At 38.8% G+C, this 25,383-nt stretch overlaps 1 protein-coding gene across 3 annotated transcripts in view; it reads right to left on the minus strand.

The window, feature by feature from the left end:
- GANC (glucosidase alpha, neutral C) overlaps nucleotides 1-25,383 on the minus strand; it is a 61,123-nt gene that overhangs the window by 33,542 nt on the left and 2,198 nt on the right. The window contains exons 1-10 of one of the 3 annotated variants that reach the window (XM_033109704.1): nucleotides 24,787-24,849; nucleotides 23,311-23,419; nucleotides 20,773-20,989; nucleotides 14,824-14,951; nucleotides 10,015-10,197; nucleotides 7,096-7,141; nucleotides 4,434-4,500; nucleotides 2,842-2,938; nucleotides 1,633-1,813; nucleotides 1,254-1,407 (exon numbers count right to left, since the gene is read on the minus strand). In XM_033109704.1, coding sequence (XP_032965595.1) covers nucleotides 1,254-1,407; nucleotides 1,633-1,813; nucleotides 2,842-2,938; nucleotides 4,434-4,500; nucleotides 7,096-7,141; nucleotides 10,015-10,197; nucleotides 14,824-14,951; nucleotides 20,773-20,989; nucleotides 23,311-23,324 — 1,087 coding nt within the window. In that variant the 5' untranslated portion in view covers nucleotides 23,325-23,419; nucleotides 24,787-24,849. Of the gene's footprint in view, nucleotides 1-1,253; nucleotides 1,408-1,632; nucleotides 1,814-2,841; nucleotides 2,939-4,433; nucleotides 4,501-7,095; nucleotides 7,142-10,014; nucleotides 10,198-14,823; nucleotides 14,952-16,861; nucleotides 17,048-20,772; nucleotides 20,990-23,310; nucleotides 23,420-24,786; nucleotides 24,850-25,383 lie in introns of those variants that run through there. The other 2 variants (XM_033109706.1, XM_033109705.1) reach the window with 2 other exon arrangements.

The following is a 25,383-nucleotide window of genomic DNA, read 5'->3' on the forward strand; positions in this document are numbered from 1 at the left end:
CACCAGTACCACACTTATTTGGATTATTTTAACTTGGTAGTTAGTTTTAAAATTGGGAAGTATGAGTCCTTTAAATGTTTTTTTTTTCCAAGGTTGTTTGACTATTCAGGGCCCTTGGCAATTCCATATGACTTTGAAGGTCAGTTTTTCCATTTCTTCAAAAATGACCTTTGGAATTTTGGAAGGGATTGCCATGAATCTGTAGATTGTTTCAGTAGTATTGCCATCTTAACAATACTAAGTTTTCCAATCCATGAACATTGGGCATCTTTCCATTTACTTAGGCCTTCTTTAATTTCTTTCAGGAATATTTTGTAGTTTTCAGTGTACAAAGTCTTTCATCTTCTTGGTTAAATTTATTCCTAAGTATTTTATTTTTTTAGATGTTATTGTAAATGAAAGTGTTTTCTTAATTTCTTTTTTAGATTGTTCATTGCTGGTGTATAAAAACAAAACTGATTTTGTGTGTTGATCATGTACCCTGCAACTTTAGTAAATTTGTTCATTAGCTTTAGTTTTTTGTGGATTCTTGGGATTTTTCTAACATACAGGGTCACATTATCTGCGAATAGAGATAATTTTACTTCTTCTTTTCCAGTTTGGATACCTTTTATTTCTTTTTCTGGCCTAATTGCTCTGGGTAGAACCTCCAGTACGGTGTTTAATAGCAGCAGTGAAAATGGGCAGCCTCTCGTGTCTGATCTTAGGGGCAAGCTTGCAGTCTTTCACCATTGAGTATGATGTTAGCTGTAGATTTTTCATAAATGCTTTTTATCATGTTGAGGAAGTATCCGTCTATTCCTAGTCTTCTGAGTGTTTTTATCATGAAATAGTGGTGGATTTTGTCAAATGCTTTTTCTGCACCAATTGAAATGATCTTTCGTATCTTTTAAAGACAGATGCTTTAGTGTTAAAGCCAGTGGTGTGTTCTAATGGGCTAAGAGAATACAGAAAAGGTGGGTATACTGGTGATCTGAAATAAACGTAGAGAAAGCCGAGGAGTTACAGGCTACACGGAAGGCAGATGGTGAGTATTAAAGATGAGAGAATGGAGAATTCTAGCCCCAGTGCAACACGGTAACCACGCTGAATGGGATGAGGGTGGAGGGAGGAGAAATGCTGGCTTCTTAAAAGCTTGGGTAAGTTGTTTATAAGTTCTACGTGATGTGCAACAAATATTAACTTCCAGTGATGATACATGGGATAGAGGACATGTAATGGAACAACAAATTGGCACTTTCACGTGCAAGTACCTGTAAGGGACGAGTACTGCTTAAAGACGTCGGAAGGCGTAGGCCCTGTCAGCAGATAAACGTCAATGATTCCACTCTCTGACATCCAGCGCACATCAGTTCGCGATCTGACCTCTTGTTTAGCAGCAACTGGGCCCATCTGGGTCAGCGTGTACTAGAAAAGGAATGAAGGTCTGAAAATTTTCCCTCTAACCTGTAACATCCATCTATGTGTGGGTAACAGTCTGTTCCTTTCGTTCATACTATTAACTGTCACTGATACTACTGCAAAGACTGGCGGTGGCAGAGAACTGCCACTGCAAAGCCCAGAGCTGTGACTACACTTCACTGGTTTTGTTTCTTCTGTAAGTATGACCTGCAGCCGTCATCTATCGCTCACCTTTACTGCAGGCTCTGTATTGATCTCCACTAGTGTTTCTGAGGAATTCAGCCAAAAAATGCCCAAAGTCCTGCCCAGTTTGTGGGCCAGAAGATAAGGCACGGAACCATAAATTCCCATCTTGTCATGTATTTTATATCCATAGACATCCAGGTTATAAAGACGATAAGCCTCCCCGTCACTGAAACACACAAGAAGGATGACCATCAATTCCATCACGAGTGTATTATTAAGGAATAGTATAGTTCCATTCTCCTCTGCGATCACGTGGATCCCATGCATCTTTCAAGGCTCAACTTTTACCCCTTCCCTAAAGGTTTCCTAATCCAAGCTGGAGGAATGTGATCCTCCTTCTGTGATTCCTTTGGCATCTCCTCCTGTGGCGATTGGTATGCCTTTAATATCTTTTCTGAATATCTCTTGTGAGGTGAGGGCTGTTCCCTGTGAATCCTTTACAATAGCAAGCACACAATTAAGTATCTCTGACAAATTTTGTATTTCTCTGCCACTGAAACAAAATGATAGTGTCCTAACATGCTTCCACAGCACTGAGTAGGGAACCTGAATTGGGGTGGGGAGCACAGAGCTCAGGTCAGTGTAAGAGCAGCATGTTAGATGCACTTGTCACCATGCCTGCCTGTCATTTAAACAGCACCTGAACCTGGCAAACTTGAGTAGACTGTTTCCTTTGATTTTGCTTCCTCTTAGTCTGATGCCTCTGGCATTTATTTGTTAAGTGTTAGTTCGAAATGATTCTCCCTGATCCCTCAAAGATGACATGAGATGCCATACTTTTCCATTCTCTGGCTCACTGTCCTTTTTTGGTAAAAGCCTTTTTTCTAGGTCAGTGATTTTCACAGTGTATTCTCCCAGAGTTCCACAGAAAGGCCTTGAGAGGTGAGGGCAAAACCCAGGAGGCGGTGTGATGAAAATCTGCCTCCTACTTCAACTACAACAGCTCTATATTTTCACTTCCTCTATATTTTTAGGTTCAGCATTACAGTTTTTATAATTGTCTAATTTTTGCCAAAAAAAAAAAAAATTGAAAGCCAATGTTTTGAGCAATCATTCAAGAAAGGTTCTTAAAGCTTTATAAGCAATATCATGGAGGAAAAGGCCAGGCACATATTAGCACTGCTTCAGACATCTCACAAACTTTTCCAGTCCAGAAACCAGAGCTTCCTATAAGAATTGTTGTTTTTACTTTACCCAGTATTTTTAAGTTGGTGTGACTCTGCGTGTTGCGGGATCCCATAGAGATACTCAAATCCATGCAAGGAGAAATCCAAACCAATGGATGCAGGACCTGTAGGGACCGGGATATTGACTGAGTTTTGCTTTTCAATGGGACAATCAGTTAAGGAGATTCAGTTAACTGAGTGTAACAAGATGAAGAGACTCGGGATCAAGAGACCTGAGCTTGCCCTGATCCATCAGTGCATCATGTGTGCTGACTATGTAAGATGTCATATTCAGGTATGGGGATACAAAAATGTACAAGGCAAAGTTCTGGTCATTTCTGAGTTATGTTTCCTTAGCAGGGTGCTGAAGCTCTGTGTCTTCATTTATAGTAAGTCAGTCTCTCTCTCTCTCTCTCTCTCTCTCTCTCTCTCTCTCTTTCTCTCTCTCTCTCTCTCTCTCTCGTAAAGCAAGGACAAGTTTATTCAAGCAGAGGAGAGGCAAGAAGCAGGCTACTCCATAGACAGAGCAGCCTAGTAAATCTCTTGTCTATCTATAAAATATGGCTACAAAGTTTAGATTTTTTTCTAATCTAAGTTTTTTTCTAAAATATATTGCGTACTTCTTTGCTTTAGGAAGCAAAGAATATTGAGCAATTTTAATCTTCATTAGATGAAGGACTGGGTGTCTTCTGCCTGATTGTTTCTTCTTACTGCGTCCAGGGCACCAGGAGAACATTTCCCGGCTCCTCAAAATACCCTCTGCTTGTAGATATGTAAGTTTCTTTTCACCCAAGTCCTTTACTGACCAATTGTTTTAGAGATATGGGAAAAATGTAAGTAACTAGGAGAGATAACATCGACTTAAATTCACTCTTAGGTTAAAGTATTCAACATCAAATGATCCTTACTTGGAGGAGTTTATGTAACAGGGGTGCTACAGAGATGGTAAAAAAAAGATGATGATATTTTAGAAAGGAGAGTCTGAGGGCCCCCGCTTTATAAAATGTGGGCATGTTGTCAGTCCTGATCGTATACTAGGCTATATACATGCTAGAACAGGGATTCTCAAGGAGTTCGGGTCTGTCATTCTATAGGGTAGGAAGGAAGAAAGTATTTTTTTCTACTTAAGCCCCAAGGATCTGAAACGTATCCCCTATAGAGACAAACTCTGCACACACCTCCCTTCCCCACTGCCCCTAAGCCTGGGGAGAAACGTCACAGATAGGCACGTGACGCTCATGTGAATGATGGTGAGCCCTAGAAACGGCTGAGAACCTCTGGCTTGGAGTGCTGGAGCTGATGAGCTCTAGAAATTCGTTTCCCATCACTCGCCTCATAAAAATAGAATGTGGAATTTGCAGCTGTTTGATATTCTGAATAGTGCACGTGTGCTGATAGAGGCCCCTCCATGAGACCCTAAGTTCCGTGAGGCCTATACTGCTTTTCTACTCCCCACAAAAGGCATGTCATTACTATTGCTTTGTTGCAGGGGACCCAAATCTGAGACTTTTGTTCACCTTATAGAAGTCACTTGTTTAGGTGCCAAAGCTCAAGGGACTTCTGAGTACAGACATTTAGCCATTTGGGAAAGATCTGTTTTAGCACTAACTTTGATTTTACCATTAACTTTGACATCCACAAATTTTCCGAATTTCTCCTCCCATAGGCCCAGATCCTCTTGATTTTGCTGTTGGCACAAAAAAAGGAGCAGATTGAGTTTACATATTATAACTAATGTGGGTACCACAATAGCCCATTTAATTTGGGTTACTAAAAAATTAGATGAGAAAATGAGTTCATCTTTTAAAAGACCAGTCAGTATATTTAACAAACTGGATGTGTTCTATATAAATGCCAATAATCATCCTTATGAGCTATAGCTGACATGAATATGTTTTTTGTGACAAAATACACATAACAAAAAATTTATCATTTTAGCCATTTTTAGGTACACAGTTCAGGAGTATTAAATACATGCATATTGTTGTGCAACCATCATCACCATCTATCTCTAGAACTTTTACATCTTCCCAAACTAAACCTTTCCACCCATTAAATGTAACTCACATTTCTCCCACCCCCCAGCTCCTGGCAACCACCATTCTACTTCCTGCCGCTATGAATGTGAGACTACTCTAGACATCTCTTATAAGTGAATCAGATAGTATTTGTCCTTTGTATCTGGCTTATTTTACTTAGTATAATGTCTCAAGATTCATCCATTTTGTAGCATATGTCAGAATTTTCTGCCTTATTAAAGTTGAGTAATATTGCATTGTATGTATGCATCACATTTTGTGTATGCATTCACCTTTCAATGACACTTGGATTGCCAGATTGCTTCCACCTTTTGGCTACTGTGAATAATGCTGCGATGAACATAGGAGTCCTTACTTTCATTTTTAGATATATACCCATAAATGGAATTGCTGGATCACATTGTAATTAAATGTTTAATTTTTTGAGGAACTACCACACCATTTGACATGAATACCTTTGCAGGAGCCAAAATGATGTGAAAGCAGTTTGAAAAATGCAGTCTTTACATATGTAAGATATTTTCATTCTTTTTTTCCCTTGTAAACACGTGAGGCAAAACATTTAGAATCAAGTAACTAATCAAAGATTTTGGCTGAGATGGGTACTTCTTCCTGCTTCAATTAGCTAAACTACTAGCTGTGTTCCTGCTACTGGCTTGAGAAGTCAATTGGGATGGCGACTGCTCAGGTTCCTAACTTTTTGATCTAGAGCTAGCCACCTTTTCAGCTTTATAAATGTCTCCTATTCTCTGGTAGAATGAAAGTTTTTTTAAAAAAAATTGTGTTATGTTTGTGAAATGCATATTTCTTTTTTAAAAAATGAGCTCTTTGCCCACTTCTAGGTTGTTTCTTCATAATTAAAGCTTCTGCAAAGTGAGTCTTTTTTTAAAATCACACTTGAATTCTTAATGTAGGGATTATTATTCTGGGGTCTATGGGTGGGCTTTAGAGTCTGTGAACTCCCTCAAACAGTTTGAATTTTTTGTTTTCCTACAGAGATGGTTCATAGCTTTCATCAGATTCTTGCAAGGGATCTGTGACTCAGAACCACTATCTGGAGTATCTAATTAGAGGTCTCCAAAAAGCTAATTTGACACATTGTCACAAAACTGTGTAAGGCTATGTCTTAGTTGTCCTGTCTTCTATATTTGAAAATGGAAAAACTATTCTCTCTCACACTCATCAGTGTGGGCTAGTTTTCAAGAGGAAGATGCATTTGTCCTAATTGCACTGGAAATATTTTTCACCATTCCTGGTGGCCATAGTTACTGTCAGGGCTCATTTGAAGATGCATGTGGCTTTGGATAAAGAGATTTCTAGAATGTCCATTTTCCATAATTCAGTCAAAATAGAAATCAAACCATGTACCTCTGGCTGCTTAAAACCTTTGCATAGTTTTCCTTTGCTCTTAGGTTAAAGTCCAAACAGGTTAACATGACTTAGAAGAATGTCAGCTCCATGATATCGGGGGTATTTGATTTCTTCAATGATGTATCACCAATTCTTTGAACAGTGCCTAGCACAGGAGGCACTCAGCAAATGTTTGTTGAATAAAACAATTTTACATGTTCTTCACAGAATTGCCCCGCCATCTCCCTAGCCTTGCTACACAGCACCCTTTTTCCTTTGCTTTCCTTTCGCCTGCTAAAACCTGTTTGTTTTATTTCTTCAAATGTGCTCCTTCAAACCTCAAGATCTTTTAATATGCAATTCCCTCTATCTGGAATGTTTTTCTCAACTTTTTGACTAGCTACTGTATCCTCATGCATCAATTTCAGCTTTAACATTATTTCCTTGAGGAGCTCTTTCCTGACCCTCATCTTGGTCAAGTTCCTTGCTGTAGTCTCCTATAGCACCCTTTGGTAGCACTCCTTATGCTTGTAATTATTTAGTGCCCATCTTTCCCAATAGTGTCTAGGTTTCCTGAGGACACATTGCGATTGTTTTGTTCACTGCTGACTCTGCTTGCCTAGCATAATATTTTGTGGCTGGCACAAAGCAGGCACTCAGGAATTACTTGTTTTATAAATGAATAAATACATGAATGAACAAATGAATGAAAGAATCAATGAGATGATATGGAAAGCACAAGAGACACATGGTCCCATTTATATGTAGTGGAGCATTCATCAAGTACCCATCTAATGAAGAAGAGAAGAGCAGAACCCATTATATGCCACATACTGATGACGATGGTGAAAAAGATTAAAAAAAAAAAAGACAAATTGCTGAATTTAGATTACCTGCGAGGTGTCAGTTGATGCATCCTCTTCATTTTCTTTGGTAGTTCTGTTTTAATATAAATAAAATTGTTTCATGTATGGCAAAACTGACAGAATTTTGTTTAATGACAAAGATTTTCATTTTCAACGCTTGAGACTCCATAAATTATGTCCTTTAATTATCATTAGAAAAATAAGTTTGTGAAATTGATTTTATGAACATTAATCAAATAGCTTGATTTCTTATAAAAATGTAGATATATTTGAATTTTCTTGACCCTTTAAAAATCAGTCTTTTATTATACATGTAATACATGCTCATAATATTTAAACAAACATATCAGCAAAGCAGAACACAGCTCCCCTGACCCAGTGTTACCCTAGTACAGACAGCACAATGCACTGCCTTCCAGAATGATTGCGATAACTTACTCTGTCGCCCACAGTTGTGTGCGAGTACTCATTTCTCCCTATTGACAATACCGGACTTCATGGATTTTTTTACAAATGGTTGCCAATCTTAAATTTTAGAAAAGATAATGCATTTCAATTTGAATTTCTATCAGTAACGATGTAACGATCTTCCGTGCTCTGCCCATGCATCCCTCTCTCTACCTTAACTCCTGGCAACCACTAATCTTTTTACTATCGCCATAGTTTTCCTTTTTCCAGAATTTCACATAGTTGGAATCATACAGTAGGTAGCCTTTTTCAGATGGCTTCTTTCACTTAGTAATATGTGTTTAAGTTTCATTTATGTCTTTTCATGGCTTGATAGTTCATTTTTTTTTAGGTGCTGAACCATATTCCATCATCTGGATGTAACACAGTTTATTTATCTTTTCACCAACTAAGGACATCTTGGTTGCTTCCAAGTGTTGGCAATTATGCATAGAGCTGCTACAACATCATGTGCAGGTTTTTGTGTGGACATAAGTGTGCAGTTCCTTTGGTTAATGACCAAAGAGCCTAATTGCTGGATTGTGTGGTAAGAGTAGGTTTAGTTTTATAAGAAACTGTCTTCCAAAGTAACTATCATTTTCCATTCCCACCAGCAATGAATGTAAGTTCCTGTTGTTCCACATCCTCACAAGCATTTTGTTGTCAGTGTTTTGGATTTTGGCCATTTTAATAGATGTGTAGTAGTGTCTTCTTTTAATTTGCAATTCTCTAATGACTTATGATGTTGAACATCTTTTCATATACTTACTTGCCACCTGTGTATCTTATTTGGTGAGGTGTCTGTTCAGGTATTTTGCCCATTGTTCATTTTCTTATCATTGAATTTTAAGAGTTCTTCGTATATTTTGGATAGCAGTCCTTTATCAGATGTGTCTTTTGCAAATATTTCCTCCCAGTCTGTGACTTGTCTTCTCATTTTCATGACATTGTTTATCACAGAGCAATATTTTAATGAAGCCCAGTTTATCAATTATTTCTTTCATGGATCATACCTTTGGTGTTTTATCTAAGAAATCATCATTATGCCCAAGGTTATCTAGGTTTTCTACATTATCTTCTAGAAGTCTTATAGTTTTTCATTTTACATTTAGGTCTATGATCCATTTTGAGTTAATTTTTGTGAAGGGTATAAAGTCTGTGTTTAGGTTCATTTTTGTGTATGTGGCTGTCCAGTCATTCCAGATCATTTGTTGAAAAGCATATCTTTGCTTCATTTTATTGCCTTTGCTTCTTTGTCAAAGAGCAGTTCAGTATATTTATGTGAGTCTATTTCTGGGCTTTCTATTTTGTTCCATTAATCTATTTGTCTATTCAACCACTCATACCACACTGTCTTGATTGCAGTAGCTTTATAATAAGTTCTGAAGTAGCGTAGTATCAATTCTTCTCCTTTGTTCTTCTTCTTCAACAGAGTTGGTATTCTGGGTCTTCTATCTCTCCACATAAACTGTAGAAGCAGTTTGCCAATATCCACAAAATAACTTGCTGGGATTTTGATTGGGATTGCTTTGAATCTGTAGATCAAGTTGGGAAGAACTGACATTTTGATCATATCGAGTCTCCTTATCAATGAACATGGAACATACCTTTTAAGTTTGTTAAGGTATGTTTTATGACCCAAAATATGGTCTTGGTAAATGTCTCACGTGAGCTTGAGAAGAATGTGTATCCCAGTGTTGTTGGGTGAAGAAGTCTATAGATGTCAACTACATCCAGTTGATTGATGGTGCTGTTGAGTTCAACTATGTCCTTTCTGATGTTCTCTCGCTGGATTTGTCCATTTCTGATAGAAAGTTGTTAAGGTCTCTAATATAATAGTGGATTCATCTTTTTCTTCTTGCAGTTCTATCGGTTTTGCCTCATATATTTTGATGCTCCACTGTTAGGCACATGGCACATGCACATTAAGAATTGTTCTTCTTCTCAGAGAACTGATCCCGTTGTCATTATGTAATGCTCTTTTTTTTTTCCCCTGATAACTCCCTGTTCTGAAGTCTGCTCTTTCTGAAATTAATATAACTACTTTCAATTTCTTTTGATTAGTGTTAGCATGGTATTATCTTTCTCCCTCTCTCTTTTAATTATATGTGTCATTATACTTAGCATGTGTTTTTCATAGATAAGTCTAGGGTAACTCATATTATTGTAAGGGGGTAAAGTGAAATTCTGAAGATGTTAGTACACATTAACATTTATCAAGTCAACAGAGTGTTTTTTAGAAGCGTGCAGAGGGTAGAGAATGCCATCAGTCACACAAACAGGGTGTTAAGAGTGTCACATTTGCAAAAGTCTGGGATTCATTCTTGTTATCAAGCCTGCATACACTTGCACAGGTGAAAAGATGAAATTTCTAAGAACAATATTCCAGCAAATAAGGCAAACAAATTTTCTATGGTGATATATTGTCTATTTAGGCAATTAATATTCATAGTCAGGCTTTCTTAAGCTCTTTATGTGTCACGTAATGTGCAAAAATACCTTTGCTTGAGAGGAATCTGCAGATGCTCAAAGTACAATTGGCCTAGCAAGTTTATGCTCATCATAACCCCTTCTTCAGATACCAAATCAATCTTGAATGGGTTTGCTGTGATATGACATTTAAGATTTCCTTTTCCATCTGCCAATACCAGACTGCCTGTATCTGTAGAGCATGAAAGCAGCCTAGAAAATAAAGCAGAAGGAGAAAACCAAATTGCTAGAGGTTTACATGGCTGAATGTGATTTTTCAATTCAAATTAATTAATTAGTAAATCAATATTCATGTGACATGGCATAGACCAGACAGTAGAGATCCATAATTGAAAGCATAGGCTTTGGTGTCAGAGAACTTGGATTGAACATAGCTGATGTTTAACTTCGGACAAGTTAATCAATCTTTCTAGTTCTTAGTTTCCTCATCTGTAAAGTGGAAATAATAAAAGCAAGAACAAATAGAGCCTTTTGAGAGAATTAAATGAGATCACACATGTTAAGCACTTGGCCCATGCCTGGCACATAATAAGCACTCAATAAATATTAGCTGTCATCATCATCATTACCTTGGTCTAGAAAGTCTAGTAACACTTTGGTGCATAGAATCTAAACACTTTGCTTTTCTTTCTCATTCCAACCATATACTCAGAAACTGAGGAAATAACACAGCTTGAGTTATTGACCCACTGAGTCCATAGTGAGATGGAACCAGGCCAAACTTTTGTTTATCTATTTATCACATGACTCCTATCAGCCCCAATTTGACAGATAGACTATTAGGATGTTTTGGACCCCCAGGAATTACGTAAGTTCAGAGGCAGCAATTAAAATCTCTCACAGGTCTAGGTATGTCTTTCTCTGGTGCATATTTCTCCTGGTAATGATCACAGACTCTTTAGGAAAGGTTAGGAGGGATAGTTTATGTTCTTATTACATCCTTACAAAGTCCTTCTTCATGGATTCTAGGTTTCCTCCTCAAGTCAGATGCTTGGGTTCTGGAAGCTAACTCTGTCTGGAGATGGGAGGTTCTGTCTCACTATTCATTAAATCTAAAAAGAATTCTTTTGATTATTTCATCAACTAGGACTTTAATCCATCTATTCCAGCCTAACGGACCCCTCCATATATTGTTCACTGCCCTGAGCGTTTAATCATTTTGAGTACCAGGGGCTCTGCTGCACATTGTGGAAACATGTCTACCTTGTGTCTAAATACTGCTACTTTGACTCTGCCACCTGGAGTCTCATCATCTCCACTGAAACCAGGGAGCCCGTTTTAATGGCATCATTTCCCACCATTATTGCTAGCTCGCAAAAGATGTTCACTCACTATAGTACTTTCCAAGTATTCCCTCACCAAAGTATTTCTCAATGAAGGGAGTATCTTCTGGGTTCTCTTGGAGACAGAATTAAAGGCTAGATGAACTAGTTGCATATGATATATCCACTTCAACATCTTTCTGTCCCTAAGTCTACAGATCATTTCTTCTACACTGTGCCAAGGAATTTCTGGTACCTCAGCTTCATTCAGCAGAGTCCATAGCTGAATACAGAAAAGAGTTAACCAACCAAGCAAATAAATAGAACCCCTCTCGGCTCTCCAAGCTAGCATATCACATTTAGACTCTCTGGTACATGTACTATGTTAATAAATTGAGCATGATCCTAAAATTATGTGCCTTCCTTCTGGTCCAGGAATCCCTCAGAAAATATTTTCATGAATATTTCCCAGGTTTTTACCAATACACAGTCTTATAATTCTTTAGGGGTGTAAGCCTTCTCCTCCTGGGCGTAGCTATAATTGGCTCCCAAGGCACGTTGGACTCTGATTCTGATCGGATAGTGGGTCTGGAAGCAGTGAAGGATGGTAGGGGTGAGACATAGGGGCTTTGGAATTCCCTTGCATAGGTGAGGTCCAAGCAAGGTAGGGTCAGTTTCATCAGACACAGGAGATGCTTCTGCTGGAATGGGAGGCTCAGTGGAATTTTGAAGTTTGTACTCAGAGTTATCAGAATCTTCCCAAATGTCGCTATTCAATTTTGAGGAGTTCTACCTTTTCCCAGTTAATGCCCTAAATTCACAGACCTGATGAGACTGTGAATTCAACTTATGGCCTAATTCAGCAAACCACCAAATCAAACTCTGTTATCTAATTTTCAGTTACAAGAACTTGGCAGTTACAACAGATATTAAGAGATTTTTAGGCCTGTCATAGAAACCTACTAGGTTTCTGACAAATGCCTTCAGCTAAGAATTTAAAGCCCTGAGATTGCTGTTTTCTTTAGATTCTTCATAGCAGTCGGGCCACCTCAGAATTTTGAATTCTGTAGCACAACCACGCTGTGCTGTGGTCCCACCACTTGGTCTGCCAGAGCCATGCTTTCAACAGGCACTTTATTTCAGTTGACCATAGGTAGTAATTTCAGTAACTTCGCCATGGAATGCCGTGGCTTATTACTAGTGGTATTAGTTTGCCAGGGCTGCCATAATAAAATACCACAGACTGGGTGGTTTAAACAACAGAAATTTATTTTTTCACAATTCTGGAGGCTGGAACTCCAAATCAAATATCAGCAGGTTTGGTATCTCCTGAGACCTCCTTGGCGCAGATGGCCATCTCTTTGCTTTGTCCTCACGTCGTCATCCCTCTGTCTGTGTTATCTGGGCCCTAATCTCCTCTTCTTAAAGGACACCAGTCAAACTGGATTACAGCCCACCCTAATGGCCCCATTTTAACCCAAATAGCTCTTAAAGGCTCTATCTCTAAATAGTCATACTGTGATGTACAAGAGGTTAGGCCTTCAGCACATGAGTTTGGCGGGCAGGGGTGAGGGGATATAATTCAGCCCATAACACTAATATCTCATCTTCTAAAGATAATCAGGTCCTCACTGCCTTCAAATCCAACTAGAGCAGCTAACCACCCTCATGTTCCCATCCACGAGGATCTGCTGCTTATACTCACTTCTGATACCAATGACTATATCAACCAAGACTCAACGGCAACTGACAGAAACAACTGGCTATTTTAAGCAGAAAGTAAATGACTTAATATGGGGGAGTTAGGAGCTTACAACATCATGGGAAGGGCTAAGGTAGTAGATTCTTGTGTGGGGGTTCAGTAATGACCCCAAGAACAACACCGCATAACTGTATGGCCCATGCAACTTCCAACTCAGCTAGAATCAGGAAGCTGGGTAATTAGAAGTCACTGTGGCAACTGCTGGGCTCCAGGATCATGCCACCTTAGCTGCAGTCTAGGGATCAGGGAACCACTGCCCTAACTAGTGTGGCTCTAGAGCCATTCATTCTACAGCTGCCAAATCCATACCAGCAAAATGGGAAACTCAGTTCTGAAATCAAGATACCTGTAAGTCCATCTGATTGGTGAAACCTGAAAGAAATCAGAAACTAGCTACATGGAAGTCTGTGAAATGGAGAAACGTAGAGTTTGGCTTTCTAGTTATTTCAATAGCCAAAAGCACTCTAGAAAGAGATTGGAACAGAAGCAGAACTAATATACTATATTTGTTACACAAAGCTAGTATCGCCTTGACCTCAAAACACAGCAAAGATAGCACAGAAAAAAAGAAAACTACAAACCAATTTTACTTATGAACACAGATGTAAAAATGTTAAATGATCTATTAATAAAGTGAATCCTCCAGGATAGTAAAAAGTAATATATTGTGACCAAGGAGAGATATACATACATACATACATACATACATACATACATACTTATACTCATATACAGCAGTATATATATACATATATATATACATATAAAATAAATATATACATATTATACATACATACACACACACACACACACTCATTTGCCAAACTGCAAAGCCTTTAGAACCGTCTCTTTTTAATTCATGTTTCCTAAATTCTTGACATATACCAGCAGCTCAGTAAATAAATATATTTTAAGTTTATGATGGTTCTACCACAACTGAATTAATTTCTCCTTATAATCTATTGATCTTTTATTTTCATGGAAATAATGCAATTTATTTTTCATTGAAAAAATAATCTACATAAAACAGTGATAATGATATAGTGAAAATTGAAGCACCTGGCATAATCTTATATTCCCTTAGTGGAATAACATGAAAAAACAGAAATCAACAGGCAAAACCAGGTTGAAATATCACTGGAAAGTGTGTTGAGAAGTGATAAAGATTCTGCAGGTATATGAAAAATGTTTTAATCCTCAAAGATTTTTTTTCACCTAGACACTGATTATTAAATGATCTCTGATTCTAAGTCAAATTACATGTTAGACTTCTTTTTCCCCCCTTCTTCCGTGCCCCCCCTGCCCCCACTCTGGTTCAAGCCATTGTTTCTCAGTCTAGTTGTATAGGACACAGCTCCCTGGCCCATGCTGGTATTATGAACCTTGCACTCCCCCCGGCTGAGGCAGTCGGTCACCGATCGTCGTTCGGTTGCTCATAGCAGCTTCACCGGCTGCCGGCCGCTCACCACGGCTGCAGTAGCTCATGGTAGCCCACGGCAGCCCGGGGCAGCACACAGCAGCCCACGCCAACCTCCAGCTGCTCACTGCAGCCCAGCTCCAGGGAGAGCCGTTGTTCACAATCTTAGCTGTAGAGGGTGAAGATCACTGGCCCATGTGGGAATCGAACCAGCAATGCTGGTGTTATGAGCACTGTACTCTAACCAACTGAGCCATCTGGCCACCCCATGATTGTAGTTTTGAACAGACTAAATATGAGGTTCATACAAATCTACTCAAGGAATGATAAAATAACATATTAAGGGTGCATTCAAGATATCTTGATCCTTGGCTTACCTTACAGTGCTTGGCTTACTTATGAGGACATCGGGAACTTCATACCTGGGCTTCAGGGGAGTTTCTTCATTGATTTTAAGCCTGAAAATATTTCCCTCTATACCATAAACTTCAGCCAAAAGAGGAACCTGGGAACAGACATATGAGATTAGTTTCCACAGGTTACCCCAGTGACGTTCAGTTCTACCATCAAATGGCCATAATTAGAAAACTATGTTTAAATTATTACAGGCCAAGCAAACTGGAGAATAATGGCAGTCATGAAGAAGAAAAGTTATCCAATCTATACACTGAGGGTGTACAGGTATAGGTACACTGAGGGTACCCAAAAAGTGCATACAAGTGGACACTTTGGTCAGTGTTGCTCAAGCAGTAGTTCGCAGTAATCAGAAGTGTCTGGACGCTGACACCAACCACTCTGAGCACCTCTTGTAATTGCAGAAGTCAAACCTGACTTGTATTCATCTTTTGTTATCAGTATATATTATTATATTTTTAATACAGTTTTCCTTTTTAAAATGTGTATACATTATTTGGGCACCCTCTTTATATACTTGCTTGGCTATACCTGTGGTAGAGACAGGAAACACTCATGTGTTTTATGGTTAGGCAGACATATAATTGTCCAGACCAGGACCTTTAAGAGTGAAAGGGGTCTCTAATAATTATATTGGATGACAGGCATAAACTCAAACTGCTCTTTGAAAATTGGGACATATGACCACTGTATCTCTGACAAACTACAGATATCTTGAGAATAAGAGTTTGGTGTTAAAAGTAGAGTAACGATTCTGGCTGAATGAAAGATGAAAGGTAACAAGCCACAGAATAGAACAGAGAGTAAAATGGTGGTCATTGGGGTTCTCTAATGTAGATGAATGAGGCTTGCTGCTAAAATCAAGGTACTTCCTATACACCTGGATATGGGGCCTGGGGAACTTTCTCAAGAGGCTGGGGAACTTAGGTAAAACTCTGCCTACAATGGGAGATGAAAGCATCGTAGAATTATAAAGAGAATACAGAATTTGAAAAATAAGACAGAAAACAACAAAACCCAAGAGTAGAAATGGCTGAGTTTAGGTTACAAAATGAGGGATCTAGATGAGAGAAATATTTTATGACTGGTTTTAAACTAGTGTCCCATGCCACACTAGTCGATTGTAAATCCTTCACCAAGTGTGATGCCAAATTCTGGTTACTGCTGGGTACATCTGGAGTTACTATAGGGTCTGCTAAAGAAAAGGCTGAGCTGGGTAGGCTGTATGACATAGTCTAGAGCAGGGGTGTCCAAACTGTTTTCAACGTTTTTCACCAAGGGCCATATGCGGTAAAATACGCAAACAGCCAGGCCACTCACTCGAGGTGAAGTACGTATTGCCTCACCTGATTTATTTAAGTAAACTAAATATATTTTTGGAATTTGCTGCGGGCCAATTAAAAATGGCTTGCGGGCCCGCAGTTGGCCTGCGGGCCACCCCTGGTCTAGAGCAAGTACAATGTGGTACAAGTAACAGATAGGAAGTAGGGAGAATGTCAAAGAAGCACCAAAAGAAAACGATGTTATTGGAACCCTGCTTTTGGGAATATAGAAAAGTAATCGGGAAACTTAAACTGTGACATGGCACTGAACAGTGATCTGGTAAATAGTGCAGTGGTCATGGCTGCTTTTACAGACATTCGTAAGACAGGGTTATGATGTAGTAGTCATCATACTGTAATTATTTTTCCCAGTTTTACTGGAATATAATTGATATATAACATTGTCTAAGGTATACAATGTATTGATTTGATACATTTATATACTGCAGAATGATTATCACCACTGCGTTAGCTGCATGTCTCGTAATTATCATTTCCTTTTTGTGGTGAGAACATTTAAGATCTTTCTTAGCAACTTTCAAGTATGAGTATTATTAACTATAATCACTATTGTACATTAGATTTCCAGAAGTTATTCCTCGTATAGTTGGAAGTCTGTACTCTTGGACCAATGTGTCCCCTTTCCCCCACCCCAAATCACACTGTAATTATTGCTTACATGTTTAATGTTGTTTTATATTTGAATTCTGTGCCATCAGAATTCTAAATTTGAAAATGTGTCCAAATATAAAGCTGAAATCCTGTTAGAATATGCATTCTCTTCCAAATTAGACATATTTCCATTGCTCTCTCAAATTCAATTCAACTGACATTTATTTGGCAATACTGGGATGTGCTGTTTGCTCTGAAAAGAAAGGATGGCTAAGGTCTTAAGGGGATTGTAATTGAGAGGTGACAAAACACATAGACAGTAAACATAAAGCATTTTATGTTGAGAGAGGACAAGGGCTGGGCTGTGGGAGAACAAGGAAGGGGAATATTAGTGAAGACTACAGGAGAGGGCTTCTGGGACATCTCCCTGGAGGAAGAGGGTCTTGAGCAGGACCTTTGGGTTGGCAAAAATGGGCAAGAACATGCAAAGTAGAGTGTACAGAGGTTGTCTCTCTATATATGATTAACAAATTACATCTAGTTTATGTACTCAGAGATCCTCCCATTTTTAGTAAAACAGCTTTCTTAAAAAAATTTTTTTTTTTTTGAAAACAAAGACTGGTCTGTATGTTCTGTTCTTGAGCTTGCATGCCAGGAAAGAATCCTAACTATAAGAGGTAGCAAAAACCTTGCTATTAACATAATGACCTTATGCAACCAAACATACAAATCAGAGTCAAAGCCCCGTTTTGTTGTCATTTTAACTTAATTAAGCAAACAAATTTTTCCAATAGGTACACCTTTTCTCAAGGTCAATATCTAGATTCATTCTTATCTCTTATCACCAAAAAAGCTTCATGTTCCAAGCACATAATTTCCTTAGACCTTAGTATATATTTGCTCCTATGATCTGGCTCATGTTTTTAGTGGCTTAAAAAAATTTTTTTTAAAAGCAGCAGACTCTCAGAAGTTCAATCAGTAAAGCTACTCGGGTTGAAAATAGTGGGGAGCAGCTCACAGCCCCTACCTTTAAGCACCCCCTTCCCTCCCTGCATTGAGCCCTGAGACACTTCCATGGAATGCTCAGGGCTCTATGAATCACAGTTAAGAAATCACTTCTCTGGGCTTCTTAACTGCCATTTATTGCCCAATTATTACACCAAAGTCTTGTATTGTCAAAAAGTCTGAACACGAATGTTTTCTTCTATCGAAAACATTAGGATATTTTTAGGTAGTCCTGTTCTTCTCTAAGGAACTGTTTGGACATTTATTAAACAATACTGGTAATATACAAATAAATTATCCATGCTTTTCCTCCTATTAGTGATGATCGGAATTGACAATGAAAAAATGTTAAGCAGGTAAGTTACAGAAGTGAGATCGCTTAAACTAAGAATTATTTAGTGTTAGTACTTAGATAACAGTAGCGGTTACACTCGGTTGCAAGGTGGATCATGTAAATAAAGTGAAGAAACATATAACAAAACATTTTAAATGACGTGAGACAGCGTGGGTTTTACTCCCTTAAAAATATTTAAGATATATAAATATCCACCTACACAGAGAAGATGAGATAAATCCCCAGAGAAAGAAAAACATTTTGGAGGTTCCTTTTAGTACCACAAGTCTCTACTTGGTTTTTCATAAACCTTTATTCAGAGGCTTACCTCTCATAGTCTGAGAAAGAGTATTAATTCCCTTTTCCTATCTTATTTTTCCCATACTCAATACAAAACCTGGTAGTTTGTCATCCATAAGTTTAGTTTTTTTGGCCATATAGGCAAAAATATCAGGTTGTACAAATGTCTATGTATTCAAGCAGTGGACAGATCACAATTATATTAGAACAAAACATTTTGTTTACCCACAACTGGGAATCCCAACTAGTAGACTGACTGAGTTAACAAACAGCCCTAGAACACATATTTACATGGCAATGGGTATTAAGAAGGGAAATTAGGACCCCATCACGTTCTCCTTGATGGGTAGGTCTCGCTTTTCCTCCAGGATCGGGTCCTTCCTCTTTAAGGAACAGTTAAGCTAAAAGGCCTACAAGAGTGAGCAATGACCTCTTCTAGCTGTTGATCAAAATCTTCCAGGATTCAGAGAATGCTCTAAGCGATCATTAAATTGCCGTAGGGCACCAACGGCCCCTTCCACAGTTGCAGCCAGTCCGTTTCTTGCAAGCACTGATTCTCTATTGAGAAAGTTGGCAATTTCGCGCTGGGCATTAGCCCATTCCTCAAGGACAATTAGCCTGTCCAGGTGTGCTTCTGATTGTTTGGCTAGTTTCCAAATTAGCTGCCTGGTCCTGGCATCTCTGCAGAAATAATATTGGCTAACAAACGGTAGTTGTGCCTCATCCATTGAGGATGTAGCTGGCTGGGCAAAGTCTCATTTGCATCAGGCTTAGATGAAGAGGCAAGGGGTAACTTCATGGAGATATCACCACACCTTTAGAGAAGCTGCTAGAAGTGTTTTCTCTGTTGAAAACCTGCAAATAGGCTGCAAAACAAAAATATACTGCCAAATGGTCATGAGAAAGCAGCAAAATTAGCAATATAAAGTATGTCAAAGACAGGTCTGTTGCTTTTAGCTAGACTCAGAAGACGGCATAAATTCCTTTGCTCTGATGTCACAAAACTAGGTTTTCTCAATCCAGGTCAAATTTTCACTGAAGGTAAAAAATAGGTAATAGCAGGAAAAAAAAAAACCAAACAGTTCTAAAAAAGCAGTCAATACTTTATTGATAACTCCTTTCTTTTTAGATTTTCTTCTGGAAGCTTCTTTATCAAATATCTACCTGATTATTCTATCATCAGAAATAGGCAAGATACTACACTGGGACCCTATGTGAGAAAATGTACACATCTGAACCTCCAACCAGCTTTTCTTCAAAGCCTAGATGTTCAGAGCATGTTCTGGAGATAATACACAGGGCAACACTTGAACTTGTAAAATTACCGTGTCCCAAGCACGATGTGTTTGATACGGACTGAATTATTACCCTCCCTCCCCGCAAATTCACATGCTGAAGCCCTAACCCTCAGTGAGATGATATTGCAGACGGAGCCTTTGGGAGGTGATGAGAGTTAGATGAGGTCATGAGGGTGGAGTCATGATGGGATTAGTGCCCTTACAGGAAGAGACCAGAAAGCTGGCATCCTCTCCACCATGTGAATATACAGTACAAAGATGGAAGTTTGTAAGCCAGGAAAAAGGTCCTCACCAGACACCTAGATCTTGGACATCCCGGACTCCAGAACTGTGAGAAACAGATGTCTGTTGTTTAAAACACCAGTCTATGGTATTTTGTTATGGCAACCTGAACTGACTAAGAGAATGTTGAATGAAGCTTGGTTCTGTTTCCTGGTTGCTTTTTAAGAGGCAGATCGGGAGGAAGGTTTTCAAAAATTAACAACAGATTTTGCCAACAAAGTTACTACTGTAAGAGTTTCAGTGGTGTGGGGGCAGGCAGACACTAAGAGTGCTGGGTTTGTCAGAATCTGCCTCATCAGTGAAATATGAGAACTGCAGCTGTGAGCTGAATACGATCCTCTTAGACTTGGGGCTCGTCTCTCTGAATCTGAAATAAAAAGCTGTCATTCTGAATAAGTGGATGTACGCAGCTTGTTTTAAATCTCTAGACCACACCCATGTCATCTATTGTGAAATCACCTGTGAAACATCCATCCCAGAAACCACCCCTACTGAAGGCTCCTTGACTATAACTGAGCAGGAGACAAGGTTCAGACCTTTAGCGATTACTGTCTGGATCTTTGTTGTCCCGACCAAACTGACAGAGGGCATGAAATCTTAAGTCCCTAATAGTCATCTCAAGTCCAAGTGAGTAGGAGGTCATTACAATGGAGTTCAGCTCAGAATTTCAGGGTGACCTCCCAAAACATATACATTTGCATGTATTTGCCGGAGATCAGGGCATGCAGATTCCCTAAGCAGCCCTGATATTTCTAATACCTGAAAATGGAGTCCGTTCCAACGGGTCCTCAAAGTTCTCGGTCTTGAGAGCCATGTTGCTGACATCCTGGGTAACTTGCCCTTGCTTGTTGGGCCCCTCAGCTCCCTTCTGGGCCATGTGCTGTCTTGTGCTGAGATCCTATGGGTCCTCCTGGACTGTGGCTGCTTTTCCTTTGAAGGCATCCAGATCTGGTGGGCTCTGTTTCTGGCATCTGATCTGAACAGCATTATCCCTCACAATTTCAGGATCCAAAGACAGGTGTGTGCAGAGAAACTGATCTTGTAAAAGGCCGTATGTGGGGCTCTACCACTCACTGCATGGGTAGCAAGCTGCACTAAGAATTTGCATGTTGGCCCACACTAGTATGCAGGGGGCTTTTGCCTCATTTGCTTTGCCTCAGCATGTGTCGTCATGACACAGGATCATTCAGGAGGTGCTCAATATACTAAGCCTCCCCAAGGACGGAAAGGGATTCTTGCCTTGACCTTGGAACAGCTACAACTCTCTGGGGTTAGACACATTGGGGACAAGAGGGAAAATGAGCAAATGACAGGAAAAATGAGACAGGAAAGGTGCCTGACATCTGGTAGCAGGCCTAATGACTCCTGGAAGGTCTCTGGTGGACTCCTTGCATTTCCTGGAGCTACCTGCTTCTGCTGACCCTGAATACAGGGGTTTGGCTAGGTGTCCGGCTATTATACCACATGCAAATGAAAGATGGCTCTCTAGAAAAGAAAGCAATGCTACCCCATGTTTTCCTATGAACAGCTATCAAACTAAGCTACAGAAGGATGTATAGTTTGGCAGACTTGGATCAGCAGTAGAGGACCTATGACTTCATGGTTACTATGAGCTGAGAATTCAAAAGAGGCAAATTCCTCCAGAAAAAAATTAGGTGGTATAAACAGCAGCATTAAGTTTTGGAGAAAGGCTAACCATCCCATATGTGTAGTTAAGAGAGATGAACTAAGTGTACTGTTACCGTAATTATATCCTTAAGTAACCAGAAGTTGGGGATAGAGAACAGGGATAGAAAACACAGAACCATTGATATGATTCTAGCCTCTATTTTGAATTCGGGCAAGAAAGCTATGTTAGAAAACTCCACACCTATGAAATAAGCTCAAATCTCTAAAACTTCACAAGGAAGGCAGCCTTCCTCACTGTGCAATTGCTCCTCCTGTCTGAGAATCAAGTCGGGATGCTTTGCTAAGTGAAAGGCCTTACAAATGCTACAGAGAAATCTCTAGCGTTCTGGGGACGTTTTTGTGCTGTCCTCTCTGAGGAGATCCCTCAGTGCAGCACCACAGGGCCAGAGCTATGGTACTCACAAGGAGAGCGCTCAAAGCTTTGCAGCGAAAGTGGAGACTTTTTCTCAGTCTGCTTCCCAGAACTGGGATTTGGTAGTGAGTTGGTGGAGTTACTGTCCAAGCTAGTAGGGACCTAGACCACATGGCTTTAACGATGTCTTTCAGTTACATGAATTACCAATTAAGCCAGATTGGTCTGGGAGGCCTTAGACACTCAGGATGCCTTTCCAAGATGGGGAAGGCTCTGCAAGGGAGGGTCAGGTCGGGAGCATCAGGTACTCGTGCAGAGCCATACTTCCTAGCTCAGCCCACAGCACTTCCTCTATGACTGGCCCATGTGTATCAGCCAGTAGTTTGCTGACTTGACAGGTGAAAAAAAGAACTTAGGATATAGCACTGCTCTAATCATTTCAGTATGCAATAATTATAGTGATCTGCTAGGTAGTGAAGCAGCTCAGGAGATGGAAAATTTGTGACTTAGGTTTTCCAACTACATAGTCCCCTTGCTCCCCTGGCCCACCCACATTTTCGGGTTTAGACATTCACTGAATCTGCACCATGCTCAGGGCGCATGCTCTGCCATATGCTATGTAATAGTGACAAAGTATGGGTGCTTGATAGAGTCAACAGATGCAAGTGAAAATTCTGGTTAATACCCTGTTTCCCCGAAAATAAGACCTAGCCGGACAATCGGCTCTAATGCGTCTTTTGGAGCAAAAATTAATATAAGAACCGGTATTATATTTATATTTATATCATATCTTATCCCCGGTCTTATATTATAGTAAAATAAGACCCGGTCCTATATTAATTTTTGGTCCAAAAGACACATTATAGCTGATTGTCCGGCTAGATCTTATTTTCGGGGAAACACGGTAGCTGTAACTAGTAAAAGATACTGATTAGTAGCTGTGACTTTGAGCAAGTGACTTTTTAGATTTCAATTTCTTTATCTGAAAATTGGGGCTAATAGGGTGTATTAAGAAGACTGAAAGGAAATAACACTTGTAAATCTAGGGAAGCATCTGATACACATGCAGTCTGTATGTTGATATTAATTTTAAAGTAATATTAGTATAGATATGAAAAAGATTACATCACTTCTCTAACAAAGTTTATTTTTTTAGAGCATACATAGTTTTAATTAGCCTTTGTGGAAATTTAATTCATTCAACTCAAATAAACATTGAAACAAATAAGTCTCTGTAGAAAATACTTCTATCTCACCGTAGTTGCTTCATTGATGATTTGGAACTTGGTGCTGTCTTTGCCTGTTGTGGCTGAGTCTAGTAATGCCTGATAGGTGGACTTCTTGGACAGCTGCTGTTTCTGACGCCTACAGATAGGAAGCATACAGATGCCTCAGAATTATATGTGACTGTTAGCATCCAATAGACTATATTATCATAGGGAAGTCGTTAAAACTTTTTATGATAGTATGTGAATTCGGCACAGACAGTACTCCAATAAAGTACTAACAGTAATACTTTGTTAATAGAGTGCTAATAAAATTAGCACAGATAAGAAAAATACTAATAACATTGTTCAACATAACATTGCTCAAGGATGGTATTTTGTAGGATGGTATTCACTAGCTTGTTAATTTCACTCCCTCTTTCCATGACATGTATACTTTAATAGAAACTCAATAAATTCTAGTGGAAATCCAATATAATCTAGTGGTTTAACAAGGTGACTAGGACTTCACTAAAGAATTCCCTCTAAGGTACTTGTTCAGAATGAAAATGATATAATTTTCTTCTTCTCGAGCAGTGTGAATAAATTAGAAAGTTGTAATATATGATACAATTTTTTGGTGATTTCAATTTCAGGACCACATAAGGCACTGGGGAAATAGGCAATCTTATATAGTGGTGATGGAAGTAAAAAATGATATAATCCCTATGGAGGGATATCTGGTCATAGTTAAAATTTCAAATACATTTACTCTTTGACCCAGTAATCCCACTTCTGAAAATTCATCCTATAAATATGCTTGCATGTGTAGGAAATGACATATACATATAGCTTTTCATTGTGGCAGTGCTATTATAGCAAAAGATTGAAAATGACCCAAAAGTCTAGGAGTATGAGAAAAACTGAATAAATTATTTCTACCCAGTGGAATACTATGTAGCTGTAAAAAGATAGGACAATCTCTATATATTCATGCAGAGCTCTTCAGAATAAACTATGAAGCAGGAAAAAAAATGCACACAACAGTGTATACAGAAAGCTACTTGGTGTAAGAAAGGTGGTAATAAAAGAATATTTGTAGTCACAAAAAGAAATACTGGAAGGATTAATAAGAAATCACCAAATCTGGTTACAAGGACAAGATATGGAAAGGGGCGGAAAGGGAAAGGAATAGAAATAATACTTCCAATGTACATCTTTTTTATATTATTAATTTTTGAACTATGGAAACATGTTATCTCTGCAAAGACATAAAATTTTAACTTAACAGTTTAAAAACACTGATTTTCAAAATAAAATGCCTGTTTACTGAAAAATTTAAATAATACAGTAATAAGTGTATAAAGTTAAAGGCGAATGGCTTCTATCTGATAAATTCCTTAATCACTGAATTTCCTAATTGACTTTTTCCTTGAAATCCTATGATATATCAAAAATTGATTAAACATCAGTTTTGAAATACTGTCAGAAATGTTTTGATCTAGGTAATACTTTTCCACTTCTTACCTATAGAAAGCAATCTTGCTGCAGTCTTTGAAAATGTCTTTATCCACAGCTTCATCTTCAACACTAAAGAAACAGACATTTTAAGAAAGTTAATGCACCCAGAGTTTGTGAATCCAATTTTTGTACCTTCTCTAAACTATGGTATGAACATGGGAAATAAACCTCTCCAATGCAAAATTGTATGCTATAATATAACATCATAACATGTGTGCTGCAGAGTATGATCCTTTTGTCAATCATCCAAGGTAAACAACAAAACATCAAGTTCTGGGATTACTCTGAAAGCAATAGGAAAAGAGCACTGTCACTTATGAATAAGGATTCTTTTAAAATAATGAGTGAAGGCTATGACTACAACAGTAACATGTGAAGGAGCAAAAACAAACAAAAACCTCAAATCAAACCAACAAAAACAACCCTCGTACTTATTATTCAACAAAATATTTTCAGAATATTCTAACTGACTGCTGGGCCCTGGGGAAGATATAAAGGACTGTGTTCAAGATTTCTGCGAGAGCCTAACCAACAATCACAAATCAACCTGACAAATACTATCATACAGGTATGTGCAAGGTGCTAGAATAAGAATGGAGACAG

The sequence above is a fragment of the Rhinolophus ferrumequinum genome, chromosome 6, assembly GCF_004115265.2.
Source record: "Rhinolophus ferrumequinum isolate MPI-CBG mRhiFer1 chromosome 6, mRhiFer1_v1.p, whole genome shotgun sequence".
Classification (NCBI taxonomy): Eukaryota; Metazoa; Chordata; class Mammalia; order Chiroptera; family Rhinolophidae; genus Rhinolophus; species Rhinolophus ferrumequinum.